We start from the raw sequence: 20,190 nt of genomic DNA on the forward strand, positions 1-20,190 counted from the left end.
CCAAAAATATTTCTAACCTTCCCTTCTCATATCCAATTATTACTTATAATAACAGCTCAACGTTGTGTATATTACTATCCTTATCAATTTTTATTTAACTATACATATTATCACTGGATTTAACTAAGTTTAGCTAATTTTGAATTATATTGTTTTAACTGCCGCCCAGAGGCATGTCAATGTGTTAAATACACAAATCAAAATTCAGAGTTCTAGTTTAAAGATGGGTAAGGTAAAGGTAAAGGTTCCCCTCACACATACGTGCTAGTCATTCCAGACTCTAGGGGGCGGTGCTCATCTTCGTTTCAAAGCCAAAGAGCCAGCGCTGTCCAAAGACGTCTCCGTGGTCATGCGGCCGGCATGACTAAACACCGAAGGCGCATAGAACGCTGTAACCTTCCCACCAAAGGTGGTCCCTATTTTTCTACTTGCATTTTTCCATGCTTTCAAACTGCTAGGTTGGCAGAAGCTGGGACAAGTAACGGGAGCTCACTCTGTTATGCAGCACTAGGGATTCGAACCGCCAAACTGCCGACCTTTCTGATCGACAAGCTCAGCGTTTTAGTCACTGAGCCACTGTGTCCCCTGGTAGCACAGTAGCCGCTCACCAAATAGAAAACAGGATTAGGGTTAGTGTTAGGAAGTCAAGTTGAGAAATATCTCTTTGTGGTGTACTGTAGATTAAGGGCAAAATGACCCACTGAGGAAAGAAGTTGGGTCTTAGCCACTGAGCCACCCCATCAGTTTAAAGATGGGGTAGAGTATTTTAAATAAAATAAATATCTGGATAGAAATATATAAAAGGGATTCGTTCAGCAGACTTGGTATTCTGATGAGAGGAGAAGGAAAGGGATATTTTGCAAACTCAGCTTTGCTGGAAACAGGTGCAAGCTAGTCCATTATTGTTAAGAAGCGCTTGTACAGAATTTCAACCCAAAAGAGATGAAATGACACTCATTTCTTGAACAAAGCTGTTCTTTTGTGTAACGTTAAGAAACAGTTTTTCCCTTCTGTTTAATCTGGAGAACCGCCTAATCATCTGTGTAACCGATCCCTGAGCAGCTGAATGGTAAAAACACTGTTTATTCATTCTTAAGTTTCCTTGGTTTCGTGACATTAATCATGGAATCCGCTTGCCACCGAAAGTAAGAATAGCCTCTCTATTCCTATCTGGATTTACTTAATAATCCAGGGCAGTAGTTCTCATCCCCTGACACCTTTTCCGTCAAATAAATAAATACTTTTAAAATGTCTCTTTTAATTTCTAATACAGTAAATATTGATAGACATAACCCACATAAACCAAAGGTATTTGAGATCCTCAGTAATCTTTAAGAATGTAAAGGTGCTTTAATAACGGCAGCAAGACTGTTGGTGGCGCAATACTGGAAGAAGGAAGACTTGCCTACTATTCAAGAATGGACATTAAAAGTAACAAACCTAGCAGAGATGGCTAAAATATCAGCATATCTCAAGGACCACTCCAATGAGAGATATAAACTGGAGTGGAGAAGATGGATTGACTATATTCAAAATAAATAGGGGACTAAGAAATTCCAGATACTTTATGACTGAAGAAGCAAGGAATGATAGAGTTTAGAGTTAGCCTAACAAAAGAGTTAAAGCTCAAATGAAAGATGATACTAACTTTCTTTAAGTTTATTTTAGAACATCTTTGTTAAAGATTTATACCCTGTATTTGTTCTGGGAAGTCGGGTGGGGGGAAGGTTGGGGGAGGGTGGGGTTCGAATGGGGAGGACGTAAATATTTGCAAAAGTTTTTTTTTCCTAAAAATTTTCAATTAAAAAAAAAGAATGCAAAGGTGTTCAGAGGCCAAAGTATTCAGGAATTGCTGATCTAGGGCAGACCTTAGTAGTCGACATATCCCATAATATTTGTGACTCGATTGTAAAATAGTCCATCTTACCAAATGGTCTGGCAATTAATGGACACGAGGTCCTTGACCATCCCTGAAGACAACTGTCATCTGTGACAGTTTCCCATGTCCGAAACATGAATCTTAGCAAGAACAGAAAAATGGAACAGTGCCACCAATTTCTGCCACCTAAAAGCTTGCCTCATATGACCAAAAATAGGATGCGGTTAATTAATAGTGTGAATTTCTCCCCACTGGCCAAGTCAGTTCATATACTGTGTATCGGGGGGTGGTAAGTTTGGATTTCACTGTTTCCATTGTTTCTGTGGTAAATAGTTTTGCTGTAAACATGTAAAAAGGCACATGTTGTGGAAATTATATTGTAGAGAGTTTGGGGGAAATTGTGGAAAATGTTAGGGCCCTGCAAACCATTTTCTCTTTGAAGCATTGACACAGTCTTACAGCTGTTTTGAAGATGCTCTGTGGTCATCTACATGTGTCCGCACATAGGCCCATTAGGTACAATGTTTTGTAGTCATAGTATATTCTCCACTTCCAGTAACACAATATTCAGCTCTTTGCTCCTCTATCTATGCTTTTAGCTATGGTAGACTCAATTTGTCTCTGCCTTTTTATTCATCAGACAGGGGTACCTTTCAAGAGAGGAAAATGCAGAGTCATGTTTAGAAATGCAGAGGGCTAAAGAACTAACTATGCCTTGTCTGTTTCTTAAGGTAATTTTCCAAAAAGCTGCACCGCAGGAATATAACTGACGTCAGAATTAAAAAGGACTGATTTTGGCAATGTTTCTCTTGCTGTGTTAGCAAATCCCTGATTCTGATTAGATCACCAAGATCTACTCGCTTGCAGTCTTAGATATACATAGACATATTCTATCCGTTGGAACTATGCTTAGGTAGCACTAAGCTGCGTGAACTTAATTGTACACGGAATCCAGTGGTGGGTTTCAAAAATTGTTCGAACCTACTCTGTGGGTGTGGCCTCCTTTGTGGGAGTGGCTTGCTGCCCATGTGACCGGATGGGAGTGGCTTGCCGCCCATGTGACCGGATATGAAGATGCCGACGACACTTGTCCGAACCATCTTAAATTATCTCACACACAGCACTGGCATGCATAAGAATATGATGTAAACTTGTTTTTTAAAAGGCATCTTTGGTTTGCGTTAAAACAACTTCAACACACGCAATGTTCTGATTGCACCACAAACGCAGTAGTCATCCTTACCTTTCACAGAGGCACTGAGTTTTATAAATAGGAGCATGATAGTGTAGAATAATCATATCCAAGGACCAGTCGTGGGTTTCAAAAATTTTTGGGACCTCTTCTGTAGGTGTGTCCAGCTTTCCGGGTCCACTGGTGGAACCTCTCCTAACCAGTTCGGTAGATTTGACGAACTGGTTCTACCGAATAGGTGCGAACTGGTAGGAACCCACCTCTGATGGAATCTATGCAGATTTGGTTTGGTTTGGTTTAGTTTATTAGCATTTGTAGGCCGCCCTTTTCCCTGAGGGGACTCAGGGCGGCTCACAGAAAACCAGGGAGGGGGGGATATATTTTAAAGCCGAATGATAACCTTTGTGTAAATTTATTGCACTTTTTTTTGTGATGAGCTGTAGAGGAAGGGCACTGAGGAGCTGATGGAAGAGGTGATATTTTGGTCTCCACTCTTGACCTGGGAACCTGAAACAGGTGTTTGCAAACTCTGCCCTTTTGTAGCTACGGTGTGATGTTGCATGCAGATGATGCAAAAGGAAGTGAGTTTGCAGTGCACTAGAGCTTGTGTTGTGATCATTATCACGAGAGCATCCATTCCGATGCCCCTGAGTATAAGTCTTATCTGTCTCAGGAAAACTGCAATATTGAACATGAGTTGGGAAGTGGGGGAGAGAGAGTTAAGCTTGGGTACATATATTAGTTGTAAAGGATTTTATGCTTGTTTATGTCAGGCCTACAATTATATTCCTTTTAGAATTTTGGCCTGCCACACTTTCTCTTATTTCATTATGCTGTTTCATTAGTGTAGTAGTTGGGAGGGGGGAATAGAAAGGAGTAGGATTGTGGAATGTATTGTTTTCATTCTTTGCTAGAAGCCCAAGGTCATCTTTTGTCTCCGCACCTTTGCACCTGATCGGAAGCAGCTGGGTGGAGACGCTAGGGTGGAAGAAGAAGATTGCACCATGTGATGGATTGTGGGTGTGGGGACAAGATCATGAACTTTTAACTGGGTGGGATTCTGATGTAATTTCCAGAATTGGGATTAACACAGATGTGCTAAGATGTCTGATTCATTAAATTGGAACTTTAAGGATCGTTTTGCCTTGGACTCTGATTTAATTCTACGTGATACTTGGAACGCTGACATTTTATCTTTCCTGGTATCTTTAAAAATATATATATATATATATATATATATATATATATATATATATATATATATATATATATATATATATATATATATATATATATATATATATATGCATAAGGTGCTAAAACTTTAATGCAGTGTATCTCTGCTTTTATAATGTCAGCTCCCAGAGTCCCCCCAGCCAATATGTTGAATTAGTGTTTGTAAGTAATTAAATATGCATTGTATTTATATCAAATAATAATAATAATATACATATACATGGCCAAAACTTCCTGAGATTTTGTGCAAGAATGGCATGTTTTTTGCAAAATTTCACTACCTGGCAGGATTTCAAGACTTGCTCATGTAGATGCATTGTGATTGGCATGACATCCACGGGGTTTATCACTGGCCAAATTCTTAAGGCCAGGTTTCTCGAACTTTGGCAGCTTTAAGATGTGTGGAATTCAACTCCCACAATTCCCTAGCCAGCATGCTGGTTGGGAATCCTGGGAGTTGAGGTCCAAACACTTTAAAGCTGCCAAGGTTGAGAAACACTGCTCCAAGGTAAAACTGTTCTAAGGTAAAACACTCTATTCTGTTTACATTCCCTTTTGGAACTTGGCTCAATTATATAATTTGTGCATTGTTACATTGGTCCAGATGTCTGGCTGGTTGTCTTTATCCTGCATTGTTCAATCACTCAGGGTCTATTATTGGTTCAGCTGCACGACTGATAGAAAAAGAGTGTGTGCCTTTGTTTTGATTTTTTTTTAATAAAATACTTTTTTATTTTCCATTTTCATAACATATAATCACATGTACACTATTACATAGCCAATATCCTATTGTATTAAGTAGTAATTACATCAGTTCCTCTTGTCATCAACGCCCAGAAAGATAAAAACCCATTACTAGCTCTTCTGCTCTCCATACACCTCTTACTTCTACCTACCTCCTTTCTTCCCTCCATCATCCTTTCCTACTCTACTTCTCCTTCCTTTCTCCTTCTCCTCTTTCTACATTCCACTCCTCCTTATCCTCCTCATCTTCCCCCCTTACCCTCTCTCCTATCCCTCTCTTCCCATCTTTCTTCTCTCCTCTATTTCCCACTCTTCCTCTTATTGGTGTATTTCCGCTTCTGAGCAAACTCCATTCTATGTTGATGGTATTTATGCTTCCATATCAATATACTTAACATATCCTAGTTTTAAAGAAAAATAATCCAAAAAGATAAAAACCCATTATTAGCTCTTCTGCTCCCCATACACCTCTTTCTTCTACCTCTCTCCTACCTCCTTTCTTCCCTCCATCATCCTTTTCTACTCTACTTCTCCTTCCTTTCTCCTTCTCCTCTTTCCTCATTCCACTCCTCCTTATCCTCCTCATCTTCCCCCCTTACCCTCTCTCCTATCCCTCTCTTCCTATCTTTCTTCTCTCCTCTATTTCCCACTCTTCCTCTTATTGGTGTATTTCCGCTTCTGAGCAAACTCCATTCTATGTTGATGGTATTTATGCTTCCATATCAATGTACTTAACATATCTTAGTTTTAAAGAAAAAAAATAAGAAAAGACAGTATACATGTGCAATCATATTACTTTAAAATCTAACACCCCTCGTCAAGCCTAATATACATCCCTCCCTCCCATCCTCCCCCCCAACCCCTCCTCCCCTGACTTCCCAGAACCCATACACGGTATAAATCTTTAACAAAAACAGTCCAAAATATATTTGAAAAAAGAATAGAAAATTGATAACATCTTTACATTGAACATAGCTCCTCCTTGCTAAGCTAACTTTAAAGAATTGTTTTGATTTTTGAAACAAACAAAAAAATAGTTAGATTTTTCAAAAGCCCCGGTGGCTGGTATTCCTGAAAATATTTACTGATAAGTGATTTACCTGATTACTTCAATTACCTATGCTGTCAGACTGGAAAATGCCTGATGAGGAAAACTGAAAGAGGAAAAATGCTCTTTACATACATCATTTAGGATAGGAAGGCTAATAGTGACAGGCTGGTATTTGAGACTGCAATTATGAGTTTTTAAAGCATTTTTCCCCCTGTAGCTCTCTTCTGAGAACCATTATCTTTGTCAGAATAGATCCTCAAGAGGAAAGTAAGATTAAGAGCAGAGTGTCTAAAGGAATTTGTCACCTTGAGAACTACGAAATGAAGGAAGACTTGCTTTAAAGGAAAGTCAACATTAACATACGGTGAGGTTTGTAAGTAAACTGTTAGTTTCTCCTTAGAGAAAAGATAGCTTTCTCCTATCTAGTCCGAAAGTAGGCGCATCGACAAGCAGATTAAAAGGGCGTTGAAAGTAAATTAAAGTACAGTCTTTGCATTTCAGATTCAGTGCAGAATTCCCCCCCCCCCCATATCTAATTTAGGAGTTTCATAAAATTAGGTAAATTGCAGGGAGATTGCATTACCCAGAGTGGAGGAACGGGTCCTTGAAGATGAGTGGAACTTGCAGAGATAGCCAAATTGGTGTCTTTGATAAGAGAAAAAGACATTAATTAGTTTTATAGTTGACTGGAAACCTTTATAAACTTTTTTGATGAAACAAAAAGATGAACCTGTGACTTATGGTTTTGATGATTTAAAAATTGATTACAGAAGAAATAAAAATTATGATGAATCTTAAGAGTAAGAGGTAAATTTATATCTGCATTTAAAATAGCTATAAAAATTGGAAACTAGACTTTCTTTTTTTTTCATTCTCTTCTTTTTTTATTCTATATATTTTTTTTCCTGTTTTTATCTTTCTCTGCAAAAATTTTAACAAAATTTTGCTATTCCTAAAATCAGCTGCCAATTTCTACCCTTGGGTTTCTGCAGAATCCTGGACAAATTACACTTCTTAAGTGACTTGTAGAAAAATGCAGATAACTGTTGAGGTGTTATGATTGGAGACATCAGGGAAAGCGGTAGAAATAAATCAATCAAAGAGAAAACAGTGATTGCAATTGCATGGTTGAAATCTATCCCTTTTTGTGTGCTACACGTCAGAATTAAAAAGGGTGGGGCTTCAATTGTGAAGTTTGAGTCTGCACAATTGAAGACCCATTCTTTTTAATTCTGACATATGGCACATAAAAAGGGATGGACTTCAACTATCACCTTGAGGCTGTTTTTTTTTTAAGCAATAAGGATGTGTTGTGGCCAGGGGTGGGTTTCTCGCCCTGTTCCAACCGGTTCAGTTGGAATGGGGCCGGCGGCGTCCTCGTGCACGTGTGCGGCGCACGCATGCGTACTAGCGTCTGTGCGATGCTCCAGCTGCTCCTGGAGGATCGCGCAGGCGCTGTATGCGTCCTGCGCATGCGTGGAAGCACAGAACTCGTCAAAACCGGGTAAGGAGCGGGCGCGGGGGCACGCAGGTGGGCCCTTCGCCATTCCCGGAAGTTACTTACTTCCGGGAACGCCGACCAACCGGTTCGCAGGGACCGCCGCAAACCGGTTGAAACCCACCCCTGGTTGTGGCCCATCAGGAGCCATTGGAGCTGCTGCCAGACTCCGACAGCGAGGGGTCTTATGAGTCGGCCCTGGAGGAGGTGGAGGACCCTGGACAGGGTGCCGACTCCGAGCAGGGCGAGGAGAGACTGGTTGGCCACCAGGTGGCGGCGGAGCCTTGGATCAGAGGGAGTGTTCCGGAAAACACTTGTGAGTTGTTTCAGGATGCACGCCATCGAAGGGCTACTCGGTGGCAAAAACAACTGAGTAATTGTAGGAGATGATTACGTTTAGCTGATGCTTATTAAGATCCTCTCCTGATTATAAAGGAGACTGCTTGTGCCACGCCCTGTTTGCAGAAGTCAACGTTGACGATTCAGAGAAACCAACTTGGAGAATTGGTTTGCTGTGAGAGCTTGTTTGCATTGCCTAGTTTTGGTAGGACTTGCTGCCAGAGTGCTTATCTCTTTGTTTATTTTGGGCTTGCAGCCAACGAGAGTCTGGGCTGATTAAAAGTATTCTTATTTACGTTGGTTTCGGCGTTCGTTCCTGGACGGAGAAGGGGGGGTCAGAACAGGGATGGTACAGTAATGAAATCCCTGTCTTCCCTAAGTTTGCTTCTGATGCTAGATCACACACTTGAACAAGGAAAGCAATATCCATAGTTAATAAACTCAGAACTTCCAATGATATTGGAAGAGCCGAGGTGGCGCAGTGGTTAGGGTGCAGTACTGCAGGCCACTTTAGCTGACTGTGATCTGCAGCTCAGCGGTTCAAATCTCACCGGCTCAAGGTCGACTCAGCCTTCCATCCTTCCGAGGTGGGTGAAATGAGGACCCGGAGTGTGGGGGCAAGTTGCTGACTCAATTTGCTAAAAAATTTGTAAACCGCTTAGAGAGGGCTGAAAGCCCTATGAAGCGGTATATAAGTCTAATAAATAAATAAATAAATAAATATTATATTGATTGGGAATTCTGGGTGATGTGGTTGCAACACATCTGGAAGTTTGTCCAGTAGTGAAGACTAGATTGGGGCTTCCGTGGCTGCGTTAGAGAACTAGCCACAACACTTTTCTAATTCTGAGGAAGCATTATTTTTCTTCGCTGAAGCAAACTGTTGGCAGTTCTGAGTGAAGATTATGAGTTTTGATCCTGTTATTAATTTTTTTTTCTTTACGGCATCTGTAGTCTTACATATTTATGTATTTATGTGTTTATGTGTTTATGTGTTTATGTGTTTGTTTGTTTGTTTGTTTGTTTATTTATTTATTTATTTATTTGACTTATATACCACTTCATAGGGCTTTCAGCCCTCTCTAAGCGGTTTATAAATTTTTTTTTTTTTAGCAAATTGAGTCAGCAACTTGCCCCCACAGTTTGGGTCCTGATTTCATGCACCTCGGAAGGGTGGAAGGCAGAGTCAACTTTGAGCCAGTGAGATTTGAACCGCTGAACTGCAGATCACAGTCAGCTGAAGTGGCCTGCAGTACTGCACCCTAACCACTGCGCCACCTCGGCTCTATTTGTTCATTTAGAATTAGAAATCTGACAACTGTTGGCCAGATGTGCCTCCCCATAAATCTTCTTTTGCGCAATCGCTGTGTAGTTACTGGAATCTTAACGGTTTGTGTGAGTTGGTCAAACAAAGTTGTTGGCAAGCTTTCTGTATTTTCCCACTTCAGCTTCTGATGCACTTTTCATTTCTCCTTCCATTAACTAAGGAGAACGAAAAATAGTTGCTGCGTAATACCTTTTGATTGTTAATGCTAAGACGTTAATGCTAAGACTGCAAGTTAAAACATGCAGCAAATAATTGTATAGAGTATATAAACAACCAGAGTAGCCCATGTGTTATTCTCTGGAGCAAATCTAAAGAGATCCTCTATTGCTGTGATGGTGGACCTATGGCACACGTGCCACAGATGTCACGCAGCACCCTCTCTGTGGGCACATGAGCTGTCACCCCAGTTCAGCTCCACCATGCATGCATGCGTGCCTCCTGCTGGCCAACTGGTTGTCAGGTCTCTTGTCGTGCATTCGTGGGGGGATGGTCCCCCCGCATGCATACGTGCAGACAGCGGGGTGCATGTGAGGGACCCCTGCACAAACATGCATGGCTGCAGGGCTACGTACGGGGGGGGGCTGTGCACATGTGGACGAGGGAGCAGGGCACATGGGGTGCACATCAGAAGTGGGTTCCTATCAGTTCGCACCTATTCGGTAGAACCGGTTCGTCAAATCTACCGAACCGGTTAGAAGAGGTTCCACCAGTGGACCCGGAAAGCAGGCCACACCTACAGAAGAGGTTCCAAAGTTTTTTTGAAACCCACCACTGGTCCTTGGATATGATTATTCTACACTATCATGCTCCTATTTATAAAACTCAGTGCCTCTGTGAAAGGTAAGGATGACTACTGCGTTTGTGGTGCAATCAGAACATTGCGTGTGTTGAAGTTGTTTTAACGCAAACCAAAGATGCCTTTTAAAAAACACAAGTTTGCTAAAAAGGCATCTTTGGTTTGCATTAAAACAACGCAACATTTTTTTTAAAAAACACAAGTTTGTCGAATTAACGACAAAGAAGATACAGACTTTTATACAGTCTGGGAGAAGCTGTACAAATGGCTTGAGGAGTCAGTGAAGACTTAGACACAAAAAGAGATAGCTGACTAACCTAATACGATTAAACCAATAACTCAAATGAACAATATACAACAACTGAGAGATAAGCGAAAGGAGAAATGTATTAGGGGTGATAACCCACCGTCGAGCAATTTTGTTAGACTACAATGTTGGGAAAACTTAAAAAAGCTGATAGGAAATCCGCTATAACTACCTGCATGGAATTAGCAATTAAGCTTCATTTTAGATGAGGCGAGAGGATTTATAATCCTTGCCTCTTTAAGCAAGGAAAGGAAAAGAGAACCAGGTTGTCCTCAGCAGAGGAAAATATGTAAATGCAACAAAGGTTAGAGGGGAGGGAAGGAGGACAGTAGGGAAGTCAGGATGGAGAGGAGAAAGGAGAGGAACAGGAAAGGCAGAAGAAGGGGGGAAGGATAAAGAGGAGGAAGAGAAAGAAGAGAAGGGAAAGGAGGTGGGAAGAAAGAAGGAGAGAGAAGAAACTGGGGGAGGAAGGAGGGAGGGAAGAGGAGAGGGTAGTAAAGAGGGAAAGAGGGAGAGAAAGAGAGAGAAGGAGTGTTGGAAGGAAGGAAGGAAGGAGGGAGGAAAGGAGGGAGGTTAAGAGAAAAGAAAGGAGGAGGGAAAGAGGAAGGGAAGGAGGGAAGGTATGTGAGAAGGAGGGGGGATCGAGGGAGGGAAAGGAGGGGGAAGGAAAGGAGGAAAGGAGAAAAGAAAGGAGGGAAGGCAGGGGAGAAGGAAGTAAGGGGGGGAGGGAAGAAAAGGATATGGAAAAGAAGAAACGAGGGAAGAGAAGAGGGAGGGAAGGAATAAGATACCTAACCTTTGATGTTTATAATGATTTGATAGTATGGGAATATCTCGAAATGTAGTTGTATTGCTTTTTACAAGTTATGGATGTTGTATTTTCTTTTTACCAATAAAATCTTTTTTTAAAATTTATTTATTTATTTATATATATATATATATATATATATATATATATATATATATATATATATATATATATATATATATATATATATATATATATATATATATATATATATATAAATAAAAAACACAAGTTTACATCCTATTCTTATGCATGCCAGTGCTGTGTGTGAGGTCATTTAAGGTGGTTCTGACAAGTGTCGTCGGCATCTTCATATCCGTTCACATGGGCAGCAAGCCACTCCCATCCAGTCACATGGGTGGCAAGCCACTCCCACAAAGGAGGCCACACCCACAGAGTAGGTTCGAACAATTTTTGAAACCCACCACTGGTGCACATGGACAGGGGCCAGGCCCACGCACATTGCATTTTTTGGATTTGGGGACGTGCATGCACATTTGCGAACGCAATCACTTTGGGCACTCGGCCTGGAAAAATTTAGCTGTCACTGCTCTAGGGGAAACATAGGATTTTTTTTTGAGTTTTAAAAAATATCTAACTGAAACTTTTCCTGCTATGAACAGAAGGTGAATCCTGAATCTTGATTTTCTCTCCCTCTCTCCAATGAGGAAAAATATAGTATTTTGAAAGTGCAACAAAATATTGAACAAGTATCTTTCACTCACCCTGTATACAAATGCCATAATGATTGCTTTGATTGTATCACTGAAACCTTCAAAATTTTATTTGGTATCGTTATGGTGTGCAAGTGTACTGGAATTTAATTTTTTTCCGTAATGTTTCTCTGCCCATAATAATTAGTGGGGCACATTTTTTTGTGTATCCCATATTGTGTATCCAGAGCCGAGGTGGCGCAGTGGTTAGGGTGCAGTACTGCAGGCCACTTCAGCTGACTGTCATCTGCAGTTCAGCGGTTCTAATCTCACCGGCTCAAGGTTGACTCAGCCTTCCATCCTTCCGAGGTGGGTGAAATGAGGACCCAGACTGTGCGGGCGATATGCTGACTCTGTAAACCGCTTAGAGAGGGCTGAACGCCCTATGAAGCGGTATATAAGTCTAACTGCTATTGCTATTGCTGCCCGAACTAATAAGAGTATATTGCATTTCATATTACGTTGGGGAAATAGGTGAGTAAACATTTATGTTTGTATTAGGGGTGTGTTTTCTCTGCCTGTTCTGCATAAACCACAATGTGGTACTTAATCTTGGAAACCGGGAAGCACAAAGTGTTTCTTTCGGTAGAAATTATGGTAGTTTTCCTAGCAGGATTTTTTTTAAAAAAAAAAAAGCAAAATGTTCTCTGCTCCCTGACAAGACTCACAAAGTAAATAAGCAGAGGCTCCAAATAGCGATGTACACATGGAAGAAAGATCGATTTTTTTCGTTAATTCTCTGACCAATTTGCTGAATATTATCTAGATGTCATAACGCTCTATTTGTTAAATACAAAATTGCTGCTGTCGGCCATTTTATTGCCAAATAAGAATGTTCCTCTTCTTTTAGTTACCTTTCAGTGAAATAAATATCTGGTTGGATATCATGCTTTAAGTTGTCAGTCTCTACCAGCGGTGGGTTTCAAAAATTTTTAGAACCTCTTCTGTAGGTGTGGCCTGCTTTGTGGGAGTGGCTTGCTGGCCATGTGACCGGGTGGGAGTGGCTTGCCAGCCATGTGGCCAGGTGGGAGTGGCTTGGCAGTCATGTGACTGGATGGGCGTGGCCAACTTGTAAAATGTGGTGAAACTCACTTAACAACATTCTTGCTTAGCAACCAAAATGTTGGCTCAGAAACTCTGGCATTTGAAGCATGCAAGTCTTAAAGCTGTCCAGTTACAAGACCCTCGCACCCCTAATTCTTTAGGAAAAAAACCCCTGGAGTGTTCAAACTTGACAGCTTTAAGACTTGTGGACTTCAACTCCCAGAATTCCTCCTCTCGCTCTTCATCTTGATGATCTGCGGATGGACAGGGGGAGGGAGCTGGAACCGGTTCTAAATGGCACTGTAGATTTGTGGAACCTCTTCTATAGAAGAGCTTAGAACTGGCAGGAACCCACCCCTGGTCTCTACCTATAAATGATTTGTTCTAAAAACCTACCTTCCTTCCCTCCTTCCTTCCTTCCTACCTTCCTTCCTTCCTTCCTTCCTCCCTCCCTCCCTCCCTCCCTTATTTCTTTTCAGAGAGTACTGACTAGGGAACGAGATGATGGCTACGAGAATATGTAGTAAAACTGGATTGTGGGCCATAAAGAAAAAAAAAAGACTAATTTTAAATGTAGAGGAATTTGTATGTGTGTGTATATAGATTTGATATCAAGGGAGTATAAGCATCTGTATACATGATAATATGCTCACTGCTTTTAAATAAAAATATTTCACAACCGTTTGGCTTCTAGAAACGTTCTTCATCTGTTTAGGAGTATATTTTCTAACACAAGGACTAAACTCATGACTTTTAGAAAAAAGGCCGTTCAAAAGTTTAGGTCTGAAATCTTATGCCTAATTTACTTGCAGCTTTAGGAGGCAAATATCTTAAGGCTACCAATGGGCCATTAGTCAAATATCCAAAATATGAAATATGAAACAAGCGTGAAGGAGAACTGAAAACGCGATCCGATTTGTTATTTCTTTTTAATAAAGAAGATGCAAAAATCCAAATTGGCAACCGTCTTTTTTTTGTATTCTGCTCTAAATTTCATGATGTTTGCAGTGAATGTATTCATCTCCTCTTGGACAAGTTATCAATTCTAGCTTTTTCATATAACATCGCAAATGACCCAGAAACTTTCTGCCACCCCCATGAAGAGAACATGTGTGTAAGTCTTGTGTTTCTTTCATAATGTTCTCTCCTCTGCTTGGCAGGTTAAACGGAAGCACAGATGTGCATCTAGTTCTCCCCCCCCCCCTTCTCCCTTTTTGCTTCAGTAAAAGTTTCTACATCCATATCTTCCCATACCAAGAAGGAGGGGAATTATTATTTCAATAAAACAGAAAAGGTGATATGCTGGAATTGGAATGTTTGCATTTCTACACTGAGTTGTTGATGGCTAAAATTGCTGTCATCTCCCCAGTTTAAAAGGTTTAACTTTCCATAAGCAGATCTTGTCTTAGAGCCACAGAATTCAATTGCAAGATCCTTTATTAAATGAATAAAGAAGATTAGAATCTTCTGTTGATGGGGAAATATATATTCCTAGCTGTCACAAGAGAAACTTTCATGCATAATCAGAACATGCACCAGGTGTGACTTTAACCTTCCTTCCTTCCTTCCTTCCTTCCTTCCTATCTTCCCTCCCTCCCTCCTTCCTTCCTTCCCTCCGTTTTACAATATTATAAACTACAATGTGGATAGGATAGAATAAAACAGGATCAACCAAAGCTGATTAAAATAGTATGAAGTCTGAGTACCAATGGTCTTCACGTCTGGGAAAGGTGTTTCAAAATTAGGGTGTGTGTGGAATAACTGAACCAATCCTATTCTGGCTCACCACTTGTCACTTTAAAGAGTTTGCCAAATTTAAAAAGATAAAAGGGCTGGTCTTAGTTGCTCTAGTCCAGGGGTGTCAAACTCAAGGCTCAGGGGGGGGGATGATGGATCTGGACTACGGGAACTTCAATCTGGCCTGTGGGGCTCCCTTGAAATAGCAAAAGACTGACTTGCGGTGCCTCTGCCAGCAAAACAGAGCTCGTAAGGGCTGTGGGCGGCTCTCCCGAGCTCCATTTCCTCTGGTAGAGGATTGCAGGAGAAAATGGAACTCAAGAGCCCATTTTCACTCGGGCTTCCACAACATGAGTAACATTGAGCTGGCCATCCCCACCATGGCCCTCTGAGGTCAAACATAACCCTGATGCAGTCCTCTGTGAAGTTGAGTTTGACACTCCTGGTCTTGTAGAACTACGTAGGTAAGATAATATGGAATGTGTCCTCAAGCAGAATAGAAAGACAGACGATTTTCTGGACTGGATGCCCTTATCAGAGTGGACTGGTGAGAAATGTACCTTTTGTCATTTGAATTGAATAGGAAGATACTACTCTGTTGTGACTCAGCAGAAGTTTGCTGCTGCGAGTTGAGTCGGGATGCAGGAATAACAATGCAGCTGGGGCTCGTTAGTGTGGTCTTCTGGAGATAAAAGGACGGAGGGTGCCACGCCCTGGTTGCAGAAGTCAACGTTCGTCGTTTGTTCATGGAGAATTCAGTTCCATTCCTGTTTGAGTTTGTGAGACACTTGGATAAGTGATTTTGCTTCTTGAAAACTTGGTGCTGTAAGAGTTTTGTTTCTGCCTTCTGCTGCGTAACCCTTGTTTGCAAGAGACTTTATCTATGTTTATTTTGGGCTCGCAGCCAGCGTGAGCCGAGACTGATAAAGGCTTTCTTTTGGCAAGCTTTGTGCGACTTTAGTTTTGGGAACAGGCTAAGTGGGGGCCAGAACACTACTCATAAGTAATCTCTCTGATCTTCTAAAACAGTGGGTCTCAACCTTCCTAATGCCGCGACCCTCTAATACAGTTCCTCATGTTGTGGTGACCCCCAACCATAAGATTATTTTATGTTTTCCGTATTTTTTTTGAAAATATGTGTTTTTCAATGGTCTTAGGCGACCCCTGTGAAAGGGTCGTTCGACCCCCCCCAAAGGGGTCCCGACCAGTGGTGGGTTTCAAAAGTTTTTGGAACCTACTCTGTGGGTGTGGCCTCCTTTGTGGGAGTGGCTTGCCAGCCATGTGACCTGATGGGAGTGGCTTGCCACCCATGTGTTCTCCCTATCTATCTATCTATCTATCTATCTATCTATCTATCTATCATCTATCTATCTATTTATCTATCTATCTCTCTTTCCTTCCTTTTGTCTCTCTGTCACTTTTTTCTTTTTTCCCTTCATCTCTCTCGCACTCTTTTTCTTTCTTTTTTCTTTTTTCTTTATTTATTTCTTCCTTTCTTTCTCTTTCTCTCTCTCTCTGTGTCTGTCTGTCTGTCTGTCTGTGTGTGTGTGGCAGTGGTGGGTTTCAAAAAATTTTGGAACCTCTTCTGTAGGTGTGGCCTGCTTTCCGGGTCCACTGGTGGAACCTCTTCTAACCGGTTCAGTAGATTTGATGAACCGGTTCTACTGAATAGGTGCGAACTGGTAGGAACCCACCTCTGGTCCCGAGTGTGCTGTGGCCTAGAGGTGGACCTCTTGCTTCACAATCATGAGGTTGTCAGTTCAATCCTAGGTGGAGGCAGATGTAAGGTCTCCTGCTTGGGCAGGGGGTTGGACTAGATGACCTGCAAGGTCCCTTCCAACTCTGTTAACCACTGTTCTAAGAGAATGTTATTGCTCCAAAGTAGCTGCAAGCCTCGATCGATGTCACCCTTATTTGTCAGCTATGGAAATCCTGGGCTTATGAGCAGCCCTTACCAGAATTTTACTCTCTGCACCTCTCTCTGCCCTGCCTTCGGGTCATTAGTTTAATCCACCTAGTATTCACAAGCATAAATATATGAATATGACCATGTGTCTGTTAAAAATGTTAACAGTATTGTGTTCAGAGAAAACCTACCGTAATTACTTCGTTCCAACTGATGAATTATCCCGACCTTTATTAGAAAGCAGTTGTTCAGAACTAAATCTTACTCAGTGAACTATGAACAGTTCAAACACTGGAACTAATGACCCGGAATGGCTCCCCTTGATTTGATTATTTTTCAGGCAGAAGCTAGACAGTCAACTGTCTGGAATGTTTTAATTTGGATTATTGTGTTGAGCAGGGAGGTAGACGTGAATGGCTTTTCCCAACCCTAGGATTCTCTGATTCTTGTCAATATCCTTTTTGAAATGCTGCTGTAGAGGATAGTGCCCTGGAGAAGCTGCTCTCTAGTATATATCTTCTTTTTTTAGGAAAGTCTTAATAGCGTAGCTTCTAGCGGCCTGCAGTTGCTTTTTCAAAGAGGTGATAAAAGGGACATAAATGGAGGGGTGTTGGACTTTAAGGTATTATGATTGTACATGTATACTGCTATTTTTTCTTTTTTATGTATATTGAAATGGAATTATAAATACCATCAACACAAAAGGGAGTTTGCTCAGAAGCTGAAATACACCAAGCGAATGAGAGGAAGAGTGGGAAGCAGAGGAGAGAAGAAAGAGAGGAAGAGAGGGACAGGAGAGAGGGTGAGGGGGGGAAGATGAGGTGTACAAGGAGGAGTGGTAAGGGGAGAGAGGAGGAGGAGAAGGGCAGGGGAAGTAGAGTAGAAAATGATGGAGGGAAGACAGGATGTAGAAGAGTGGGAAGCAGAGGAGAGAAGAAAGATAGGAAGAGAGGGACAGGAGAGAGGGTGAGGGGGGAAGATGAGGTGTACAAGGAGGAGTGGTAAGGGGAGAGAGGAGAAGGAGAAAGGAAGGGGAAGTAGAGTAGAAAATGATGGAGGGAAGACAGGATGTGGAAGAGTGGGAAGCAGAGGGGAGAAGAAAGATAGGAAGAGAGGGACAGGAGAGAGGGTCAGGGGGGAAGATGAGGTGTATAAGGAGGAGTGGTAAGGGGAGAGAGGAGAAGGAGAAAGGAAGGGGAAGTAGAGTAGAAAATGATGGAGGGAAGACAGGATGTAGAAGAGTGGGAAGCAGAGGAGAGAAGAAAGATAGGAAGAGAGGGATAGCAGAGAGGGTGAAGGGGGAAGATGAGGTGTATAAGGAGGAGTGGTAAGGGGAGAGAGCAGAAGGAGAAAGGGAGGGGAAGTAGAGTAGAAAATGATGGAGGGAAGACAGGATGTAGAAGAGTGGAAGCAGAGGATGAGAAGAAAGAGAGGGACAGGAGAGAGGGTGAGGGGGGAAGATGAGGTGTATAAGGAGGAGTGGTAAGGGGAGAGAGGAGGAGGAGAAAGGCAGGGGAAGTAGAGTAGAAAATGATGGAGGGAGGAAAGGATGTAGAAAGGGGGAGGAGAGAGGGGGAAGAAAGTGTCCTATAAGGTATAAATATGGTGTATGGAGAGCAGAAGAGCCAATAACTGTTTTTTTTCCCCCTTTGGTAGTTGATGGTAAGATGAATTGATGTAATTACTTAATAATACAACATGATATTGACTATGTAATAGTATACGTGTGATTATATGCTACGAAAATGGGAAATAAAAAAAAATTCTATCGGAAAAAAAGGGACATAAATGCAAGTAATTGTTTTCTATACCTATTTTTTTTCTTTAGGGTGGCCACTGATCATAACATTGACAACACAACCGCCATGCTGAGAGAATGGCTGAAGAACGTACAAAAACTCTACCACTATGTCGAATGGAGGCCAATGGATGAGCCTCAGTAAGTATTGCACGGAAGAAATGCAATTTCTAAATGACTTGGTGGAGCAAGTGCCAGCCCATTAAGCTTGGGAATGCAGGTTGGGGTTAAAATTCTTGGCTGACCTTCCTTATTTTGAAAATAGGTGGGTTTTCCTCTTCTTAGAATCCCCCTGATGCTTGCTTAACGGATAACACATAACAGAGGTTTTATTGGATTGCCAAGTAGGCATTTTCCTTGTGCATGGAAAAATAGGGGATTCCATAATCATAGCAATAGCAATAGCAGTTCGACTTATATACCGCTTCATAGGGCTTTCAGCCCTCTCTAACCGGTTTACAGAGTCAGCATATCGCCCCCAACAATTCGGGTCCTCATTTTACCCACCTCGGAAGGATGGAAGGCTGAGTCACCTTGAGCCGGTGAGATTTGAACCGCCGAACTGCAGTTAGCAGTCAGCTGAAGTGGCCTGCAGTACTGCACTCTAACCACTGCGCCACCTCGGCTCCAGGCATCTCTTTGCCTGCTCTCTTCCCCATTAGCTATTTCATTCAACACAGAGTTGCCTCCAGGAACGGTGTGTGATGTCATGTTACCTCCATGAAATCCAATCAAAAGTGTAAAAAGTACAAGGGACTTATTACCACATATGGTGGACCTGCCCGGAAACACAAAAATATTGGACAAAAATTTGGTAATGGGTACAAGAAATTGCAGGAGAACAGATAAAATACAAACCCGAAATCTTTCTACTGGGAATAATCAAAGGGAAATATAGAAAGAAAATTAAGTACATATTAACACATCTGCTAACTACAGCTAGAGTAGCATTTGCCCAATGCTGGAAACAAAATAATACCCCCTCGGATGAATTAGTGATTAAAAAAAACCTTTGGATTTTGCAGAGATGGACAAATTAACACTGAAATTAAAAGATAAAGAAGAGTCGGAATATTATGAAATTTGGAACAATTCGTACAAATGGCTGCAAAACAAGAATAAAATTAATTAAGGCAATATATATATATATATATATATATATATATATACATACACACATACATACACACATACATACATACATACATACATACATACATACATACATACATATATATATATATATATATATATATATATATATTCTTAACTTCTTTCAATCTAGAGCAGAAATCTGCCAGGAAAATGTGCCTTGCTAGGCTTCCTAATGCCTAATAGTCTTGGCATGACTACAGAAACACACCTCCTGTTCAAATGCCTAAGCAGGACATTGAAAGGGTGCGTGATTTTGTTTTTGAGGTTTGCCTCACAGTAATTTTCTGTCTCTCCTGGAAAGTAGTAGGAAACAAACAGGACCACCTACACCAAATAAACTTTCGCTGTGTGTGTAGAATCCGTTTTGTTAACCACTGTTGCAATTTGCAGGTAATGGAATAATATAAGGCAGTGGCCCCCAACCTTTTAAGGCCTCCTCCGAATTCCATCTACTAGCCAGTGCAAACTGGCAACTACCCGGAGGAGAGCCTTCTCGGTGGCTGCTCCAGCCCTCTGGAACGAACTCCCCGTGGAGATTCGGACCCTCACCACCCTTCAATCCTTCCGCGCCGCTTTAAAGATCTGGCTTGTCCCGGCTGGCCTGGGGTTAAGATTTCAACCCCACCCGAATTGTGTGACTGTTGTGCTCTCTTTTAATAT

At 41.5% G+C, this 20,190-nt stretch overlaps 1 protein-coding gene across 1 annotated transcript in view; it reads left to right on the top strand.

Annotated features, from left to right (window-relative positions):
* LOC116523666 (procollagen galactosyltransferase 2-like) overlaps positions 1-18,516 on the top strand; it is a gene marked incomplete at its 3' end in the record, with an annotated part of 40,792 nt that extends 22,276 nt beyond the window's left edge. Inside the window, exon 2 of the mRNA XM_032238793.1 lies at positions 18,406-18,516. Coding sequence (XP_032094684.1) covers positions 18,406-18,516 — 111 coding nt within the window. The remainder of the gene's footprint in view (positions 1-18,405) is intronic.
* Between the last annotated feature and the right edge of the window lie 1,674 nt (positions 18,517-20,190).

The sequence above is a fragment of the Thamnophis elegans genome, unplaced genomic scaffold (assembly GCF_009769535.1).
Source record: "Thamnophis elegans isolate rThaEle1 unplaced genomic scaffold, rThaEle1.pri scaffold_88_arrow_ctg1, whole genome shotgun sequence".
Taxonomy (NCBI): Eukaryota; Metazoa; Chordata; class Lepidosauria; order Squamata; family Colubridae; genus Thamnophis; species Thamnophis elegans.